We start from the raw sequence: 18,601 nt of genomic DNA, 5'->3' as shown, positions 1-18,601 counted from the left end.
TTCCTATTTAACATGTCTCCCTCCCTGAGATGCAGTTTCTTGGCATGAAATCCATTTTCTGGAATATCAATAGCTCCTGAATGGATGGTATTTATATAGAAATATTTGGCATGATATGGTGCACATACACACAGTATGTCCAGTAACCCTGATGATGGATCAGAAAATGTATTTTTGGTCTCATGGTGTTGGTGCACAGTGTTTCCATTCCTAGCTTACATTGACAATTACAGTGCCTTCAAAAAGTATTCACACCCTTTGACTTTTTCCAGATTTTGTTGTGTTATAGCCTGGATTTCAAATGGATTATATTAAGATTTTGTTACTGACCTACACAATACCCCATGTCAAAGTGGAATTATGTTTTTCACATTTTTTACAAATACAAAATACTTTGGCACAAGTACATTTGCCACATAAGTTACATGGACTCACTATGTGCAATAAGTGTCTAACATGATTTTTTAATGACTCCCTCATCTCTTTCCCACACTTACAGATAATTGTAAGGCCCCTCAGTTAATCAGTGAATTTTAAACACAGATTCAACCAAAGACCAGGTAGGTTTTCCAATGCCAAAAAAGACAGACATCCCTTTGAGCATGGTGAAGTCATTAATTACACTTTGGATGGTGTATCAATACACCCAGTCACTGCAAAGATACAGGCGTCCTTCCTAACTCAGTTGCCGGAGAGGAAGGAAACCGCTCAGGAATTTCACCATGAGGCGAATGGTGACTTTAAAACAGTTCTAGATAGGAGAAAGTGAGGATGGCTCAGCAACATTGTAGTAACTCCACAATACTAACCTAATTCACAGAGAGAAAAGGAAGCCTGTACAAAATAAAAAATATTCCCAAACATACCTTCTGTTCGCAACAAGGCACTAAAGTAATACTGCAAAAAAATGTGGCAAACCAATTACTAACCTTTTGTCCTGAATACAAAGTGTTATGTTTGGGGCAAATCCAATACATTACTGAGCACCACTCTACATATTTGCAAGCATAGTGGTGGCTATGGGTCTGCTTGTAATCATTAGGGACTGGGGAGTTATCAGAATGGAGCTAAATACAGACAAAATCCTAGAGGAAAACCTGGTTCAGTCTGCTTTCCACCCGACACTGGGAGATAAATTCACCTTTCAACAGGACAATAACCTAAAACACAAGGCCAAATCTACACCGGAGTTGGTTACCAAGAAGACACTGAATGTTCCTGAGTGGCCAAGTTAGTTTTGACTTAAATCTACGACAAGCCTTAAATGGTTGGGTAGCAATGATAAACAACCATTTTGACAGAGCTTGGAATAAATGGGCAAATGTTGCACAATCCAGGTCTGCTGTAATCATTTGTAATACATTTGCAACAATTTCTAAAAACATGTTTTTACTTTGTCATTATGGGGTATTGTGTAAATATATATTTATTCCATTTTGAATTCAGGATGTGACAATGTGGAATAAGTCAAGGGGTATGAATACTTTCTGAAGGCACTGTATGCTTTTGTATGTATACAGTACCCACTTCCTTTCAAAATGACAGCTCTCCTGTCTCCATGGTAGTTGTGAGTCTGTTAGTCACAGGAGGTTGGTGGCACCTTAATTGGGGAGGACGGGCTCATGGTAATGGCTGGAGCGGAATGAGTGGACTGGTATCAAATACATCAAACATGGTTTCCATGCGTTTGATGCCATGCCATTTGCTCTGTTCCAGACATTATTATGAGCCGTCCTCCCCTCAGCAGCCTCCACTGCTGTTAGTCCATGGGATCCTGGCAGTGAGTGCAGTAGGCCATGTCATCAGAGTAGGGCTCCACCTGGATGGTGGTCCTGTAGAAACCAAACTTGGTTTGGAGGATCTCTGTAGCCTCCTTAAGGACACTCTGGGGATCGGCATTCTCCTCTGGGAAACAACAATGGCCATAACAGATGTCAACAATCGCGCTTTTTGGGCTGTAATGTCTAATGGTTTAGTTGCTTGTGTCAACTGGTTTCTGTTGGCCACTACTGGCAATGTGTGAATCAACATGGTAGATTGTGTGTGCACAATCTAAATGGAGTGATGTCATGTGTCAGACTAAGGGAGGCTGGGTCTCACCGATGGCTACATGGACGGAGACCAGGGTCTGTCCCGCGGTCAAGGCCCACAGGCGCAGGTTGTGCATAGCCTTCACCATCTTCAGAGACAGCAACACCTCTTTCACTGAGTTAAACTCTATTCCCTTAGGAGCCCCTGTAGAATGAGGACAGAGGGCTAGCCCATTAGTAGTCCATTCAAAAAAAGCTAATGGAACTCGAGGCAATGCTTTATTGTGCATTTTTCTATAAATAAATGAATTTACAAACTGAGGGAAATGTCTGGATAAACAATTTTATTGTTTGAATTCACCTTGGCTCACTTCAGAGCAGGAGAAACAGAAATGGCTGTTGAGTTGAGTTTACCTTCCATGAGTATCCTGAAAACGTCCCTGAGTATGGTGATGGTGGTCCCAAGGACAAACACAGAGAAGAGGAAGGTACAAATGGGATCTGCTACTTTGTATTCAGGCTGCAACAGAAGGTCCACAGGAGAGAGAATGACGCAAGCAGAAGACAGTGATGGGGTGCTGCTCTACTGATATAACACATTAGGCCACTTAGATCACAGGGAGGGTTTCTAATGGAAGAGCAACATCTTGCAGGGTGATGAGACGTTAACCACTTCCTACTGAGTGAGCGACATCAATAGCACAACAGTTGTATATCTCCCAATGGTATATTGTTAGAGGTCAATTTATGACTTTTTGCCCAAGAACCTGACATTTTCAGTGAACATGAAGATGTTGCACTGTAAATAAATACAGTATGGGCCTCCCAAGTGGTGCAGTGCTAGCTGTGCCACTAGAGACCCTGGTTCGAGTCCAGGCTCTGTCGCAGCCGGCCGCGACAGGGAGACCCATGGGGCAGCGCAATTGGCCTAGCGTCGTCTGGGTTAGGAGAGGGTTTGGCCGGCAGGGATGTTCTTGTCCCATCGCACACTAGTGATACCTGTGGCAGGACGGGCGCAATGCACGCTGACACGGTTGCCAGGTGTACGGCGTTTCCGCCCGGGTTAAGCGGGCGTTGTGTCAAGAAGCAGTGCGGCTTCACTGGGTTGTGTTTCGGAGGACGCATGGCTCTCGACCTTTGCCTCTCCCGAGTCCGTACGGGAGTTGCAGCGATGGGACAAGACTGTAACCACCAATTGGATACCATGAAATGGGGTGTAAAACAGGTTAAAAAAAAATTGATAAACTGTAAAATAAATACAGTATAACATGAGCCATAATGTAAATGTGTCCTGTAAGGTGTAAACACTAGTATTTGTTACTGACCCTGTAGAAGATGACGATGGCAGCCACTAGGACCCCAACACTCTGTAGGAGGTCTCCCAACACGTGAATGAAGGCTGCTCTCACACTGGTGTTGCCATGGCCATGACCCAGCAGGGCGTGGGAGTGGCCGTGACCCACATGGGAGTGGCTGGGACCCAAATGGCTCTGCCCGTTCTCGTCTATTTGCTGGTAGCCTGACCTCTGGGGACGGAAGGTGGTGGAGTGGTGGAGGATGTACGCCATGCTACAGGAGGGAGCGAATAGAGGATGATACATGTCCATCGTCTAAAGTTCCTTTATCCTTCAGTTTATATGCGCTGATAAAAAATAAGAAAACGTTAAAAAGACAACATAGCTGAACAGCTGACCCCCAGCTAAGGTATTTACTTCACTATGTGTATTTTGTTCCCCAATCAAGTGCAGATGATTATAGCTAAGCTATAAGCCGTGATAATGAACCACTCACATGATGTTTACTATGACGGCACAACCAGAGGTGATGAGCATTGCTTGACTGTTGATCTCAAAGTCGTTCTTGACTATCCTCTCGATGGCCAGGTAAACCAGCACCCCAGTCACTATCCAGATGGACATCACTGACATCAGCGCTCCTAGGATCTCTGTGGGGGGTTGGAGACAGTGACAATCAGTACCACGCATCTGTTGACCCATGGAAAGTTCATTTTAGAGCATTGAGACCCTGGCTATTACTATTCAGCTATGACAACAATCACCATGTGTTCGGGTGGCTAAATGGTAAAAGGGAAAGGATCTTCAAAGATGTTTTAAGCTGGTACGTCATGGGCCTAACCTGAGCGGTGCCATCCAAAGGTCATGGTTTTGGTGGGTGGTCTAGAGGAGAGCCACAGGGAGAACAGGCTGACCATCATGCTGCCGAAGTCAGTCAGGAGGTGAGCTGCATCTGTCATAATAGCCAAACTGTGGGCCAGGTAGCCACCTGTAGATAGACACAACGGAGATGTCTCAGCGAGACATAATATTCATGTTTTCGTCAGGCTTTGACCCCTGGTATCATATAAACACACAAGATATGGGAAAATGTGTAGAATTGCAGGAAAATAGCATTAAAACGGCAAAACAAATCTCATCCCCATAAAACGTGTAGAATTGGGCGAAAGTTGCTTTCATTTTTGTCCGTCAACAAGAGGGGTGTGAACAGTTTGGGGTCACATGGTTGCGAGGTGGGGGTTTATTACTACGCCGATAAATGACAATATCCAGCCGGACCTTTGCCACCTAGGAAATGTGTAACCGGACCTTCTTAAATAGTACTTGAGTACCCCTGTTTTAGATGCTATTGATGATGCTTTCATCACTTATTCCTCCTCTTCATTTTCCTTTGGGCTGACAGGACATTTGTCTTTTTTCCAGGGGAGGATTTCGACAAGAAAGGCTGGATGCATTTCAAGTAGCCTCTAAAACATCATTACAGAGAACTGCCCATGGTGCTACTGTGACTCAGATGGCCTTAACCCCAGTTTTCACTGGCAGTGACCGCCACAAAACTTCCCCTTGACTTCAAAGTTTAAGGAACCTACTCATAGTTTGTATAGATTACAGTTTACGGCCAATAGTTTTTCCTAAATGTGACCAGGAATGAAAAAACATTACTCTGATCTGAGTAGTCAACAGCTTCTAATAAGGGGCCATAGTTGTTTCTGGATAGGAAAAGCTCCTGGCCCTAGGTATGAAAGAGCATTTTAGACTGAGGAATATTATCACCCAGCCTTACCTATGACCTCTCCGATCATGAAGATGAGGCACACAATGGAGGCGATGTACAGCTTCTTCTTAGCCAGCAGCGTGTCATGGTTCTCCTCACTCACTGCTTTGTTTTCGTGGCAATGGGTGCCTACAGGCTGCTTCAGCTCAATGGCACCAGCCACATCTCCGTTCTCAAATGGGAAGTTGGGATAGTCTTCTTTGGAGTCTGAAAAGGAACTGGGATGGGAAAGGAAATGACATCATTTATAAAACATACATACAGTAGGTCTGCCCTGTCTTATGATCTTCTTTTCATAAAAGATGATACTGCATAACAACCTGAAGTATATAGAACGGACTTGGATGTTTTCATATGTATGGATTGTAAAAATACACATGGTTTTGTTAGGGTTGATGTTCAGCCCCTGTCTGCTTGTATCATCTAAGAATGTAGCGCACTCCCACACCACACACAGAGATCTGATTACATCTCAATCAGCAAATCTCTCTCAATTCAATAAATGCTTTATTGGCACAAACCGCAACTATTCTCTCTCCATGTGCAATGAGGATGATGAGACTAAATGAGGTGGAAAAACTAAATTTTGGCTTCCAGGAGATAACCCAACTCTGGGCCCTGACTCAATCAGTCCAGCGCCCAGGGACACGCAGGCTAAAAGGAGCCGGCCGAGTGGAAAACAGCTTCTGTTTAATCACACCATGGGGACATGAGAAGAAATACACCCCCTCACCTCCTAACCCCTCACATCCTAACCCCTCACATCCTAACCCAACGCATGGAGGCTATTCAAATGTCCGTCTGACATACATACGTGGCAATGGCTGGAGCGGAATAAGTTGAATGGTAAACACATGGTTTGATGCCACTCCACTCATTATATTGCCTCGTCCTCCCCTCAGCAGCCTCCACTGGTTCATCAAAAATCTAAGATGGATATTTGACAAAGCCGCAACATAGACTCATTACAGTTTTACACAGGGATGTCTTACCCACAGTAAATATTTGACATCTTGTCCAATCTGGATGAATTCTAGAGCATAGATTTAGAATCAAACATGAATGCAAAATAGTTCAACGTTCTACAATGGTTCTGCAGCAGGGTCTTGTACACTCTTGGTCTCTCTTCTCCCTCCCAAACTAACTCTCACACTACATTATGTTATTTCCTTCAACTGTCTTGCTACTGTAGATTTAAAACGAAAAATACAATTGTTTTTTTTAAACAAGTAAAGATACACGTATTATATATTTGGTGTAGACTATGATTGAGCAAATGTATTTCCAGGTTTCTGTGCTCAAGACAAGCAGACTAAAGAGCCTGAAGAGAGACTCGGCGTATTCACACCCCTCGACTTTTTCCACATTTTGTTGTGTTACAACCTGCATTTACTCCACAATACTAACCTAAATTACAGAGTGAAAAGAAGGAAGTCTATATAGAATATAAATATTCCAAAACATGCATCCTATTTACAATAAGGTACTAAAGTAATAATGCAAAAAACGTGGCAAAGAAATACAATTTTGTCCTGAATATAAAGCATTATGTTTGGGGAAAATCCAACACATTAATAAGTACCACTCTTCATGTTTTCAGGCATGGTGGTGGCTGCATCATGATATGGATATGCTAGTCATCGGCAAGGACTAGGGAATTTTTTTGGGATAAATAGAAACGGAATAGAGCTAAGCACAGGCAAAATCCTAGAGGAAAACCTGGTTCAGTCTGCTTTCCATCTGACACAGACAAATTCACATTTCAGCAGGACAATAACCTAAAACACAAGGCCAAATATACACTGGAGTTGCTTACCAAGACGACATAATGTTCCTAAGTGGCCTGCTTAAAGTTGACTTAAATCGTCATAAATCTATGGCAGCACTTGATAATGGCTGTCTAGCAATGATCAAAAACCAACTCGACACAGCTTGAAGAGTATTTATTGATTTTTGAAAAGAAATAAGACAAATATTGTACAATCCAGGTGTGCAAAGCTCTTCGAGAAAGAGAAAGTCAAGGGGTGGGAATACTTTGTGAAGGCATTGTATGGTTTTAAAAGCTGGAAAATCACATGACTGCACTAGGCCTTTAAGAAATACATTTGAAAAGACAGCCTGAAGACACTTAGTTTTTATTTGTTTAGGCCTGCTGTTTAAATGATTAGTCAGCAAATGATTAATTTGCTGGAAAATGAAATTCTGTTCGCTTTCCTCATCCTGGAGAGCCGTTGGCACTGTAGATACGTTGGCATAGGCCTATCACATGCCATGTTTGATCATTTAGGGACATTTTGGGAAATGTAATAAATGATGGTGCTGTGTTGTTCAAAGGGCTGGTCAAAATATGATGAAGTCTGATGAACTACTGTTTTCGTGGCCCATTTTGCTATCATCTTCCATAATAGAGAGAGACGGGCGGGAGCGGGGAATCTTGAGGTAATTTGGTACAAAAGATCTTGACAGCAATCTGAAATGTGACGCCAGAGCGCTATTACCTTGGTGCCTTTTATTGAGTGGGACGCCTGGAAATAGGTCTGTCATAAGGCCAATAACCATTCATGTTAGCCAGGCTGACGAGGCCCCAAATTCAAGCATGATTAATCAAAGAGTTTCCGATGTTCAGACAAGGGAACTGGCCTGCTCAGCCTGTCTACAGAACATTTACATTTAAGTCATTTAGCAGACACTGATGCTGGACAGCAGCCAGTACACCTTGCACTGCTGTCTGCAATTAAGATCTTAGAAGAAGCTCTGCAGTTGCATCCAAATTGTAGCCTATAACATTTTCTCTCCTAATTAAATTCTTAAATCTGTCATTTCATCTTTACTCCATCCATTTAAAAAGATCCAATGCAGATGTTTTTATCTCAATATAAAATCATTTCTGGGTAACAATTAGGCTAAGTACCTTGCTTTCAATTAAAATGGTCAAAAATAGCTTCTTAGCAAAAAGCAATTTCTCAAGCAAGAATTTTGATAGGACTGTCTGGGAGTGGTCTGAGTGGGGAGGGGAAAACTGAAAATTAGCTGTTATTGGCAGAGAGGTTTGGAACTCACTTTCTTATTGGTCTATTAACTAATTTACCACCTGATGATGTCACCAGGCAGGCCAAGACTCCATCCCACCAAAACAGGCAGAAATGTAGGGTGTTTTTTCCCCAACAACTCTTAAACTAAAAAGGGCATTATCATAACTTTCACAGTATTATTCTAACCTCAGTGGAAATATACACTACATGACAAAAAGTATACGGACACCTGCTAGTCGAACATCTCATTCAAAAATCATGGGCATTAATATGGAGTTGGACCCCCCTTTGCTGCTATAACAGCCTCCACTCTTCTGGGAAGGCTTTCCAGTAGTTGTTGGAACATTGCTAAGGGGACTTGCTTCCATTCAATCACAAGAGCATTAGTGAAGCCGGGCAATGATGTTGGGCAATTAGGCCTGGCCCGCAGTCGGCATTCCAATTCATCCCTAAGGTGTTCGACGGGGTTGAGGTCAGGGCTCTGTGCAGGCCTGTCAAGTTCTTCCACAAAGATCTCGACAAACCCTTTCTGTATGGACCTCGCTTTGTGCACCGGGGCATCATCATTCTGAATCAGGAAAGTGCCTTCCCCAAGCTGTTGCCACAAAGTTGGAAGCACAGAATCATCTATAATGGCATTGTATGCTGTAGTGTCAAGATCTCCCTTCACTGGAACTATTCCTTCTCCACCAAACATTACAGTTGACACTATGCATTGAGGCGGGTAGCTTTCTCCTGGCATCTGCCAAACCCAGATCCGCCATCGAACTGCCAGATGGTGAAGCATGATTCATCCCTCCAGAGAACGCATTTCCACTGCTCCAGAGTCCAATTACGGCAAGCTTTACACTATTCCAGCCGACACTTTGCATTGTGCATAGTGATCTTAAGCTTGTGTGCAGCTGCTCGGCCATGGAAACCCATTTTATGAAGCTCCCGGCGTACAGTTCTTGTGCTGGCATTGCTTCCAGAGGCAGTTTGGAACTCGGTAGTGAGTGTTGCAACCGAGAACAGACGTGTTACGTGCTTCAGCACTCGGTGGTCCCATTCTATGAGCTTGTGTGGCCTACCATTTCACGGCTGAGCCGTTGTTGCTCCTAGATGTTTCCACTTCACAATAACAGCACTTACAGTTGACCGGGCAGCTCTAGGAGGGCAGAAATTGTACGAACTGACTTGTAGGAAAGGTGGCATCCTATGACGGTGCCACTTTGAAAGTCTCTGAGCTCTTCAGTAAGGCCATTCTACTGTTAATGTTTGTCTATGGAGATTGCATGGCTGTGTGCTCGATTTTATACAACTGTCAGCAACGGCGTGGCTGAAATAGCCAAATTCACTAATTTGAAGAGGTGTCCACATACTTGTCTATATAGTGTTCATAAAACAAAGGGAAATCATGTTTTTGACTGCACTGGGCCTTTAAAAACACATAGGCTATATTGACTCCATCCTCTCCCAAATGGTAATATTGTTTTCAAGAATACATGCACAGCTTGCATCAAAGATTTCTCAGGCATGGGTGACTGACTGTAAAGACCATCCTGCTTTGCTGATCTGAAGACACAGGGACACTGCAACACCCTCATCCCCACACACTGTGTGCACACTTAAATAAAGATGCCATAAACATTCCCCATTTCACGCTGCAATACTTCCAAGTTTGGTGTTACCTGCTGCAACATCAGTCTCGCTCGCATAATTATTGTCCCAGACTTGGAATGCATGGGGCTGTCAAGCAACCTATTTCATTTCTACTTCTGTTTTACAATATCAAAGCTCAGATTGTATCAAAGTCCTATTGTCATTGTTGAATGCACACTGCTCTCACTGGCACCGTTTACATAATAGGACCCAATTAGCCTATCTGTACATTTTTTATCGCTTTGGTTTAGTAAGGGTAAGCAGAATGGCAAATAGCGTTAAATAATAACTATATTGTGTTGGTGTTTATGGAGTGTCAAAATCCGTGACAGAGTTATCCAAAGGTCATGAACAGTCAAAATCATATTTTTCATTAAATTGGATGATATTTCGATGAAACCAGTTCAAAGTATGATGACCAAAGTATAAACAATGACTGTTGCTTCTACACTGATAAAGTTTGATCATAAAGTTACTGGTCCCCTCCCCCATGCCAAACACTTGTATTCAGAATTATTATGGGGATAGGCTGACATAACTCTCATTTTAATAAACCAATTATATTAGGGTATTCTCTTACCTAATTTAAATAAGTACCTACTTGTAACCAACATTGGAGAATGTGTTTGCAGAGGGGAGTAGTATAGCTAGATCCCTACTCTACTGGTGCCCAAACTTGACTGTAGGGTGTCAACAAATAAAAATGTGCACTATTCATCAGTGCTGCTGTGAAGTGTATCACAAGAGGCAAGGCAAACGGGAGATAAAAATAATTGACATCGATGCAATTTCAATGTTGTTTGAGTTGCATTGATTGTCACCAAATGAGCTTGAGATGATTTTACTGCAACCCTGCTCACTATATCCAAGTTTCTTGACATTGGCATTTCAAAGAGCTGTCAGTCAAGGCGAGCTCATGAATATAAGCTCCCCGCCCACTTAGCCTGGTAGATGTGAGAGAAAAGGTACTTTAAAAAAATGTGAGCATTTCTACCACAAAAAAAATATTATGGGAATCAGAATAACTGTTCGGGATCTTTAACTAAAAATGAAATTATGTTATTAAAATCTAATAGCATTTTCGGATAATTTCTTTTGATTAAAGACATTAAACCCGTTCTTAGGCTCTATACAAATGTCTGTATACATAAAACACATCTCGTATAACACGTGTTTCCTGATGCTAATATATACAATTAGTTCAATTTTTTTGTGGGGAAATTATATGGTGGTGTTGACTAAGCAAATCATACTGCAATTTAAATACAAATGACACATATGTGAGTCCACTTAAACCCAACACAAGGCAAATAAATAAATATATATAATATCGTGGGGAATTTCCTATATGCCTATTAATGCCATTAACTAAACACACGTTTGGCTTCCTACTGGGCACAGACATCAGTTCAACGTCTAGTTTTGATTTACATTTGGTTCAGTTGTCAACGATGGTGAATTCAACAAAACACGTCACCATTTCATTGGTTTTAGGTTACAAACTGGGTGAAAAAAAAGACAAATCCCTTACATTAATGACTTTTTACAATTCCAACCGTTTTCTACGTTGATTCAACGTCATCATACATTTTATTATTTTTTATCTTTTGAAATGACGTGGAAACAATGTTTATTCAACTAGTTTTTGCCGAGTGGGTTATGCCATTTCCTTGGAGATAGCCAGGTCTCGCCAGCACTCTGTGAATCCAGTGTAGGCCCAATTCCCATATGATGATCCACATGTACTTCCCAAAGGATAAGATATTAGCTATTCATATTTCAATACATTCCCAAAATCAATAAAACATCAAGGATTCTATCGTTTATTTGTTGCAATATAAAAGTTTATTATTTCTATTTACGTCAATAACCAAAAAAACGAGGATTTGTCAAATGTTTTTTTAATTATTTTTTATTTAGCCTTTAACTAGGAAAGTCAGTTAAGGGCAAATTATTATTTAGTCTTTAAACGCGACTGCTGTCCATGGTGCTTAAATCAAATCAACCTTTTATGTTTTTGCGGTTACAAAGTATTAAACCCAATAGGCTACTAAAATAGACTAATAGTTTTTGTTTAGGTTAGACTGTATTTAGCATTTTTTACACAAATAGGTAGACCTAATAATTTATTTAGCTTTGTTATTTTTGATAAACATGACTTTTTCCCCCATGCACATTTTAAATAGATAACTATTTCAAGGATTCTCTTAAAAATCTATAGGCAGCATATTGTAATTTTACAACAAATATAGCTCACTAAATAAAATTGCCTACAATTTTCTATCTGAACATTTTAAAAGTGACGGATAAAAATGAGTTAATAGAATTGCTAAGGTCTCAGGGTGTTTCGCCATTCTCCCATCAGATCTCGTAATGAGAGATGATGAGTTTTTACCAGTGATCATGGAACTGCCCTCGGGCCATCCGTCAAATACTGTCCAAAACAAAGCCAAGCATGGAAACAATTTGTTCATTCAAACAAAACATTTCACACACTGCCTGCTTACTGGCAGCACCCGGACAGGTTAAGAATAGACTCAGCGTGAATAAAGCTAAATTAGGCAACTACCGTTCTATTACACTGGATCCTTGGAAATGATAGGCTACAAATGTGAATGTGTTCTATGTGCAGCGTGAGCTATCCCGGCATGGGATGTGTAGCCTACTTCATGGTAACATGCATTTTCGTTGCATTACCGCATGTTTTCAAGAAACAGGACTATCAGTTTGGTTTTGATTGCCTATGTCTCCAACAATTGCAATAAGCTACACTAACTACAGTTTTTTTTAAACAATCACAGCACACGATAAATAGTGTACACCTACAGTAGTGTACACCCTGCACCTTAGCCTACATATTTCAGTTTAATAAACACTTAAAATTACTGCATAAAAAAAATAGACCGGTCTATTTTATGTCTGTATAATTGTACAAAATATAAATATATTCTCCCTCTTTGTAGGCTAATGCGCAACCTAAAATATCGGAATATGGCATGTAGAATGAACCAAATATCATAACATTTACATTATTTTGGCTTCCTATGAAATAATCACAGCTCAAACATGAAGGGGAAAAAAATGTCATTACCTTTTCAGTGAATACATTTTGGCATTCATCTCGTGCACGAGGTGAGATTTCTCGGAATTTCTTCCTGAATTCACAGTGGTATCCATGGTCGTGTCTGGTCACCCGTTGTATCTAACAAATGAAGCAGAATCTGAAGATGTGGAGTTTCACGGCGATCAGTCCGGACTGTATCTTAAATGGCACTGAGAAAAGTCGTCCAAGCCATTCCAACTGTGCTAATAAAACGAATTAAATCCTTCATGGCAATAAGTATCACCAGTTGCAAATATCGGACCCGACACAAACTAGTAGCCTACTCTCAATGCCACTGCTGCAGTAGCCTATAGCCCAAGTGGTAAAATTGGCTGTGAATGTGCAGGCGTTTGCTTTGGTGCAGCTACAGGTCACAGCTGACTGGAAACAGCCAAGCCCTTAAAAGGTATCGACAGCGTATGTGTCGACGTCAAAAAAAAGTGCAAGATATTTCGGCGGCTAACCTAGCTAATTGAGAGGAATAGCAAGTTTAGAATTGTGATTGTATCCTTCGTTACAGTGCAAAAGCCTGTATCTACAAGTAGGCTGCTACCTATTATTTAAAGCTCAATTAACGTCGTGGACATTGACCATAGTTTATTCAATGACCATTTCCAAATGAAACGACATTGACATGACATGCAAATAGCATCAGACATTCAGAGGTAAATAATAATAATAACTTTTCAGCATTACCAAATTAAATATCAGGTTGCACCTATGCCAATGATATGAGTAGAACCAGCCAGGATGTTTTTCGAATGCTGTGTCCAGAAACAAATTCTGAGTCAAATTTGCGGAATACCTTTGGCACACATCAAGCGGTAAGGATGGAGCAGAGAGATAGATTGAGGACTTTGAGTGCCCAAAATCCTTTTTTTAACAAGGGCAGCGCCATTGAGGACTTTCACCATTTGGTAGTAGTCAACTGGGTGGGACTTCCCATGGGGATTTAAGGAAGGATCACATGACTCCATCTGGGTCATCAGGAGAGATCAGCCAATTAATTATACTTCTGAGAAAACCATCCATAACTACAGGTGGCAGTATGCACCCTTTTCAGTTTATTTGCCAACTCAGTAGTAGTAGAAGAAGAAAATGGACAACTTCAAAATGTAGATGGATTCAATGGCGCTGCCACAGATAAAACAATGAGCCAGGGCCTCATTTCCCAGTTGCGATGTAATTTTAAGCATTATGATGATCGTACCAGATGCATCGTTATTTATTAGCTTTTTTAAAAGTGTTTCCTAACAAACAGGTAGTGAATCTGTAAGAGCGACAGCTAAGAGTTTTGTTTGGGGCGTGTTCGGTTTTTCACATGATCCTCTTAGGGGAGCTGTCCATTTCACTGGTGCTGAAATCGATGCCGCCCGCGTCATAAGCGACTAATAGCCGTGTTTCATGTGAAACGTAGGCTAGGCCTATACATTTCGCAGACTAGTTTTTATGAATAAAGATAAAACATAATCATCTACAAACTAACCATTTTCGTAATGTAATGTTAATTGATTTCAAGATTTGTACCCCAGTCTATCCTCCTCAGTGCTTTAGCACACTGCACCACAATACACCAAGTGTACAAAACATTAGGAACACCTCTTTCCATGACATAGACTGACCCGATGAATCCTGGTGAAAGCTATGATCCCTTATTGAAGTCACTTGTTAAATCCACTTTTATCAGTGTAGATGAAGGGGAGGAGACAGATTAAAGAAGGATTTTTAAGCCTGGAGATAATTGAGACATGGATTGTGTATGTGTGCCAATCAGAGGGTGAATGGGCAAGACACAATATTGAAGTGCTTTTAAACGGGTTATGGTAGTAGGTGACAGGCACAGCAGTTTTAAGTGTCAACATGGGCCAGCATCTTTGTATTCCATCTTATTTTTGGGAAGATTTAGGCATTTTGATAATGATAAAAAAATATCAATTTAACCCCCCCAATTACTTTGTTACTTTTGGATTACTTTGCCCTTAAAAGGGATTATAAGAAGACACAAATTATCCATTAAACGCATTTGGTGTGTGTCATCATAGAGGTCTCTGATTTGTGGTCAGACTTGCAGGCGGAACAAATTCAAACTTGCGCCTTTTTTCAATGCTGAATTGAATGTCAGAGAAAACAGAAAGATGACAATGTATTTTTTCTCAAACATTCTTTCTGAATTTAAAAGTAATCCAAAAAGTAATCTCTAGTTTTTTTAAGTACCTGTAATCTGATTACAATAGTTTTGCTGGTAACGTAACTGATTACAGTTAATTTTTTTTGTAATCAGATTACATGCAGCTACTCCCCAACCCTGATTATTGTTGTTCTGCTGAACTCTGACAATGGCTTGGCGTTTATAGTGTTGCAGATATTTCCAAGTTGTACTGGATAAGATTCAGCTTTGGATAAATCTAAGCTTGACAAAATGCATTTTTCAAATATTACATTAGATCCTATACATTACCTAAATGAAACAATTAATATCGTATGATCATGCCCATTCACACAAAACGCTTATAAATTGTTTTAGAATTATATATTGTGAGCTGTGACGTGTATTCATGGTTGCCAAGGGAAGCCAGGCTTCCCCAAATATTTGACTAATAAAAAATTCTCTCTCTTGTGTTTTCGTAATTTTCAATTAATTCGCAAGTGGCTTAATCTCACCAGAGAAATCATCTGAGCGAGGGACACGTGCCCCTCTGTCTCAGTATGTGTAGCCCATGTATCTGGTGCTGTCTGGACCAAAATAGTATGACATGTTGCGGTCATAAGATTTGGTTGATTGATGCCTGCAAGCATTTTTCCTCCCTTGATAAAACAATTATAAAATAATTAGCCAATCAGCGTTCAGCTGAGCTCATCTGTGGGTTGTCCTGGTGCAGCAAAACACAGCCAAAGGGAGGCCAGTTTGGATTTGGCTTCACACCAATCAAATCACATCCTAAGAAAAACCTAATTTTCATTCCTGGTCTACTTGTGTTGAAGTCCTCCAATAGCTTGCTTTCTAAATTGGCCCTTTCCTAAGCCATGGATGGAGATGGGGATTTGGACTTGTGGTCTTGATGTAACAGTGTAGGTTCCGTCCCTCTCTTCGCCCCAACCCGGGCTCGAACCAGGGACCCTTGCACACATCAACAACTGACACCCCACGAAGCATCGTTACCCATCGCGCCACAAAGGGGAACCCTACTTCAAGTCTCAGAACGAGTGACGTCACTGATTGAAATGCTATTAGCGCGCACTACCGCTAACTAACTAGCCATTTCACATCGGTTACACTGACTTAATCCTCTTTACAGGCAAATGATTATGGCAGCGATTCTGATCTAACCATAAATTCATTTTTTTGCCACTGGCCTGAGATTATTGAAGTTCTAGATGTAGACTTGCCCCTTTAGGCTCACGTTATCTAGGTAGCTAACTTAGCTGGTGAATTGTTGCCCATGCGAGGAAGTTCGGCTAGCAAGCATTTTAGCTAGGTAGCATATGACAACAAAAACTAAAAGCATACTCTATGATGGAGAGGAGGATGGCATTGGCGTTCAACTAGTCTAATACAAGTAGGGTGAGCCCAAAAAAATATTTTACCGGCATGCACACACACACACAGAAATCAGTAGCATAAACAGCAACATGATATTCAGCAACATTGATTGGAGTAAATCGTTTTTGGTATCTTTAAGTTTGTTTTCAGTGTGTTAAACTAAGCATATATAGCCTTGTTGATTTGAAGATGTTTCGATTTTTAAGTTAAAATGTTGCTGAAATAACGGCAGTGCTCCAGTTGTCTTTGTGCTGACTTGTGGTAACTCTGTGGTGTGGTAACTCCGTGGTTCTAAATCAGTAGTTGTCGAAAAAATTAACTTGCTTGACCATGTTTGTTACATGCAATATTTGCTTTGTGGACTTCACCAGACAGAGGTTGCTCTCCGGTTTTGTGATTAAACAAAACATGTGTAGTTGAATTTATTCCCGGCACTGTGTGACTGTTGTATTTTTGTTGTCACGGCCTTATTGTATATCATGCTGGCAAATGAACTAATGGGTTATAGATCAAAGAGCAAAAAATGCAATTATCACAACAGCTTTTAACATGGATTTTTTACTAGCTTGGCTTGGCTTCCTCTGTGATTTTACCCATGCACCAGAGCCATGAAGGCTCTGGGAAACACTGCGGTTGCTAAAGATACATCGTAAAATGGTTCTAACGACGATCTTAACGCTACGAGGGCTCTGGGTAACTAGGCCCAGATCTCATTGGATTAATAAATCTAACCATCGGTTTAGAACTTCTCACCACCAAATATGGGGGGAAATGGGAGAAAATGGAGCTAAGTGAAACTGGGCACATTATGCTAATTTTGAAACATTCGATCTCAATACAGTTTTCTGTTCTCAAAACTACAATCTGTTACGAGCAGAGTGGACTAAGTTTTGTAGACGTGTATTTTAATTGCCATTGTTTAGGAGTGCAAGGGCGAATTTAGTTATTGCACATGCGCACAGAGTAGGGGTTCCCTAACAGAAATATGCAAATACATGCTAGAAATCGCCAATGGGATCTCGCTAGCTCGTTCTTGCCTCTGCCCATCTCTTTGCTCGTTCTGCCCGCTGTCATTTGCTCCCCTTGGAAACAGCACTGGTGGTGTGTCTTGGGTTAGTTACTGTACACATATTTTTTGTTGTTGCTGCTGGCCATGTTCTCATAGACGCCATAATGGGACAGATCCAATGACGCGAGGTCTATCTAATGCTGCGTTTACGTCGTAGGAGGTAGACGGCAAACCGGATGTCATTGTTTTCAATGAAAGCATGACAATAAATGCTGTTGAGGCTGGTGGTGAAAGCCTTCAGCCGCAACTGTAGACGGGACTCCAATATTTCAACTTTTGCGTCTGCTGTAGTGTTGTTTTCTACTGGATGCACTGTTTGTTTACTGAAATTACCATAGCAACGCATATCTTCGTGCTGGCTTACTTTTGATGTCACACTCTTTCTTGGTTTCTTGTCCCACTAACTATGCGGACTTGAATCATGGTTTTTGCATCTCTCGTCTAAACGCAGCACATAAGCATTTTTTTATATATATAACTAACCCAAGCAAGTGCATCTGTTTTGGTTACAGAGGGACTAAATTAAGCATAGTGGGCAGAACAAGCAAAGAGGTGGGCAAAGCCAAGAACGAGCTACCGAGATCCTATTGGCGCGTTGTAGTATGTATTTTCATATTTCCGTTAGGGGACGACCCTTCTGTGAAATGCACGCGTGTACCAACTAAATTTGACCTTGCACTCATAAACAACGCAATTAAAAAAAAAAAAAAGTTTTTTGCAAAGCTTCAAGTCTATAAAACTTAGTCTTCTGTGTTCGTAATAGATTCTAGTAAGATCTATTCTATTAAGATCAGATGTTTAATCAATGAGGAAATTATCAGAATTTCGGCCCAGTTTAACCTAGTTCCACCCTCTCCCACTACCCATGACTGAACTCCAATATTTGGTGGTGAGAAAATGTTCTAAACGAATGTTTCAGTTTTATAGCCCCTGTGAAGGCCCTGGGGTACCATTTCTGTCTGTGATATAATGCTGCGTTCAATACTAGTCAGAACTAGGAAACTCGGAGATGTCCAACTTGCTAACTGGTTGTAGTTACACACGTCCCAAATTAAACGAATCAGCAAGCCTGACATTTCGGAGTTTTCTATTTCCAGCTAGCATTTGAACGCGGTA

The 18,601-nt window shown here is 41.0% G+C and overlaps 1 protein-coding gene across 4 annotated transcripts; it reads right to left on the bottom strand.

The window, feature by feature from the left end:
- Positions 1-1,702: 1,702 nt before the first annotated feature.
- Positions 1,703-13,807, bottom strand: slc30a2 (solute carrier family 30 member 2). Of its 4 annotated transcripts, none has more exons than XM_029733593.1 (9): positions 13,572-13,807; positions 12,864-12,993; positions 5,109-5,317; positions 4,167-4,313; positions 3,822-3,975; positions 3,356-3,599; positions 2,445-2,550; positions 2,101-2,235; positions 1,703-1,905 (listed from the first exon to the last, which is right to left on the bottom strand). In XM_029733593.1, the coding sequence occupies exons 2-9, from the start codon at positions 12,947-12,949 to the stop codon at positions 1,760-1,762; spliced, it is 1,227 nt and encodes a 408-aa protein (XP_029589453.1). In that variant the 5' UTR covers positions 12,950-12,993; positions 13,572-13,807; the 3' UTR covers positions 1,703-1,759. The 4 variants fall into 4 exon arrangements, with proteins under 4 accessions (XP_029589453.1, XP_029589454.1, XP_029589455.1 ...); XM_029733594.1 differs by having other exon boundaries at positions 12,864-12,974; XM_029733595.1 differs by having other exon boundaries at positions 12,864-12,974; positions 13,681-13,807.
- Positions 13,808-18,601: the final 4,794 nt, after the last annotated feature.

Source organism: Salmo trutta, chromosome 35, assembly GCF_901001165.1.
Source record: "Salmo trutta chromosome 35, fSalTru1.1, whole genome shotgun sequence".
NCBI classification, from domain to species: Eukaryota; Metazoa; Chordata; class Actinopteri; order Salmoniformes; family Salmonidae; genus Salmo; species Salmo trutta.
This window is presented reverse-complemented; position numbering and strand designations above follow the sequence as displayed.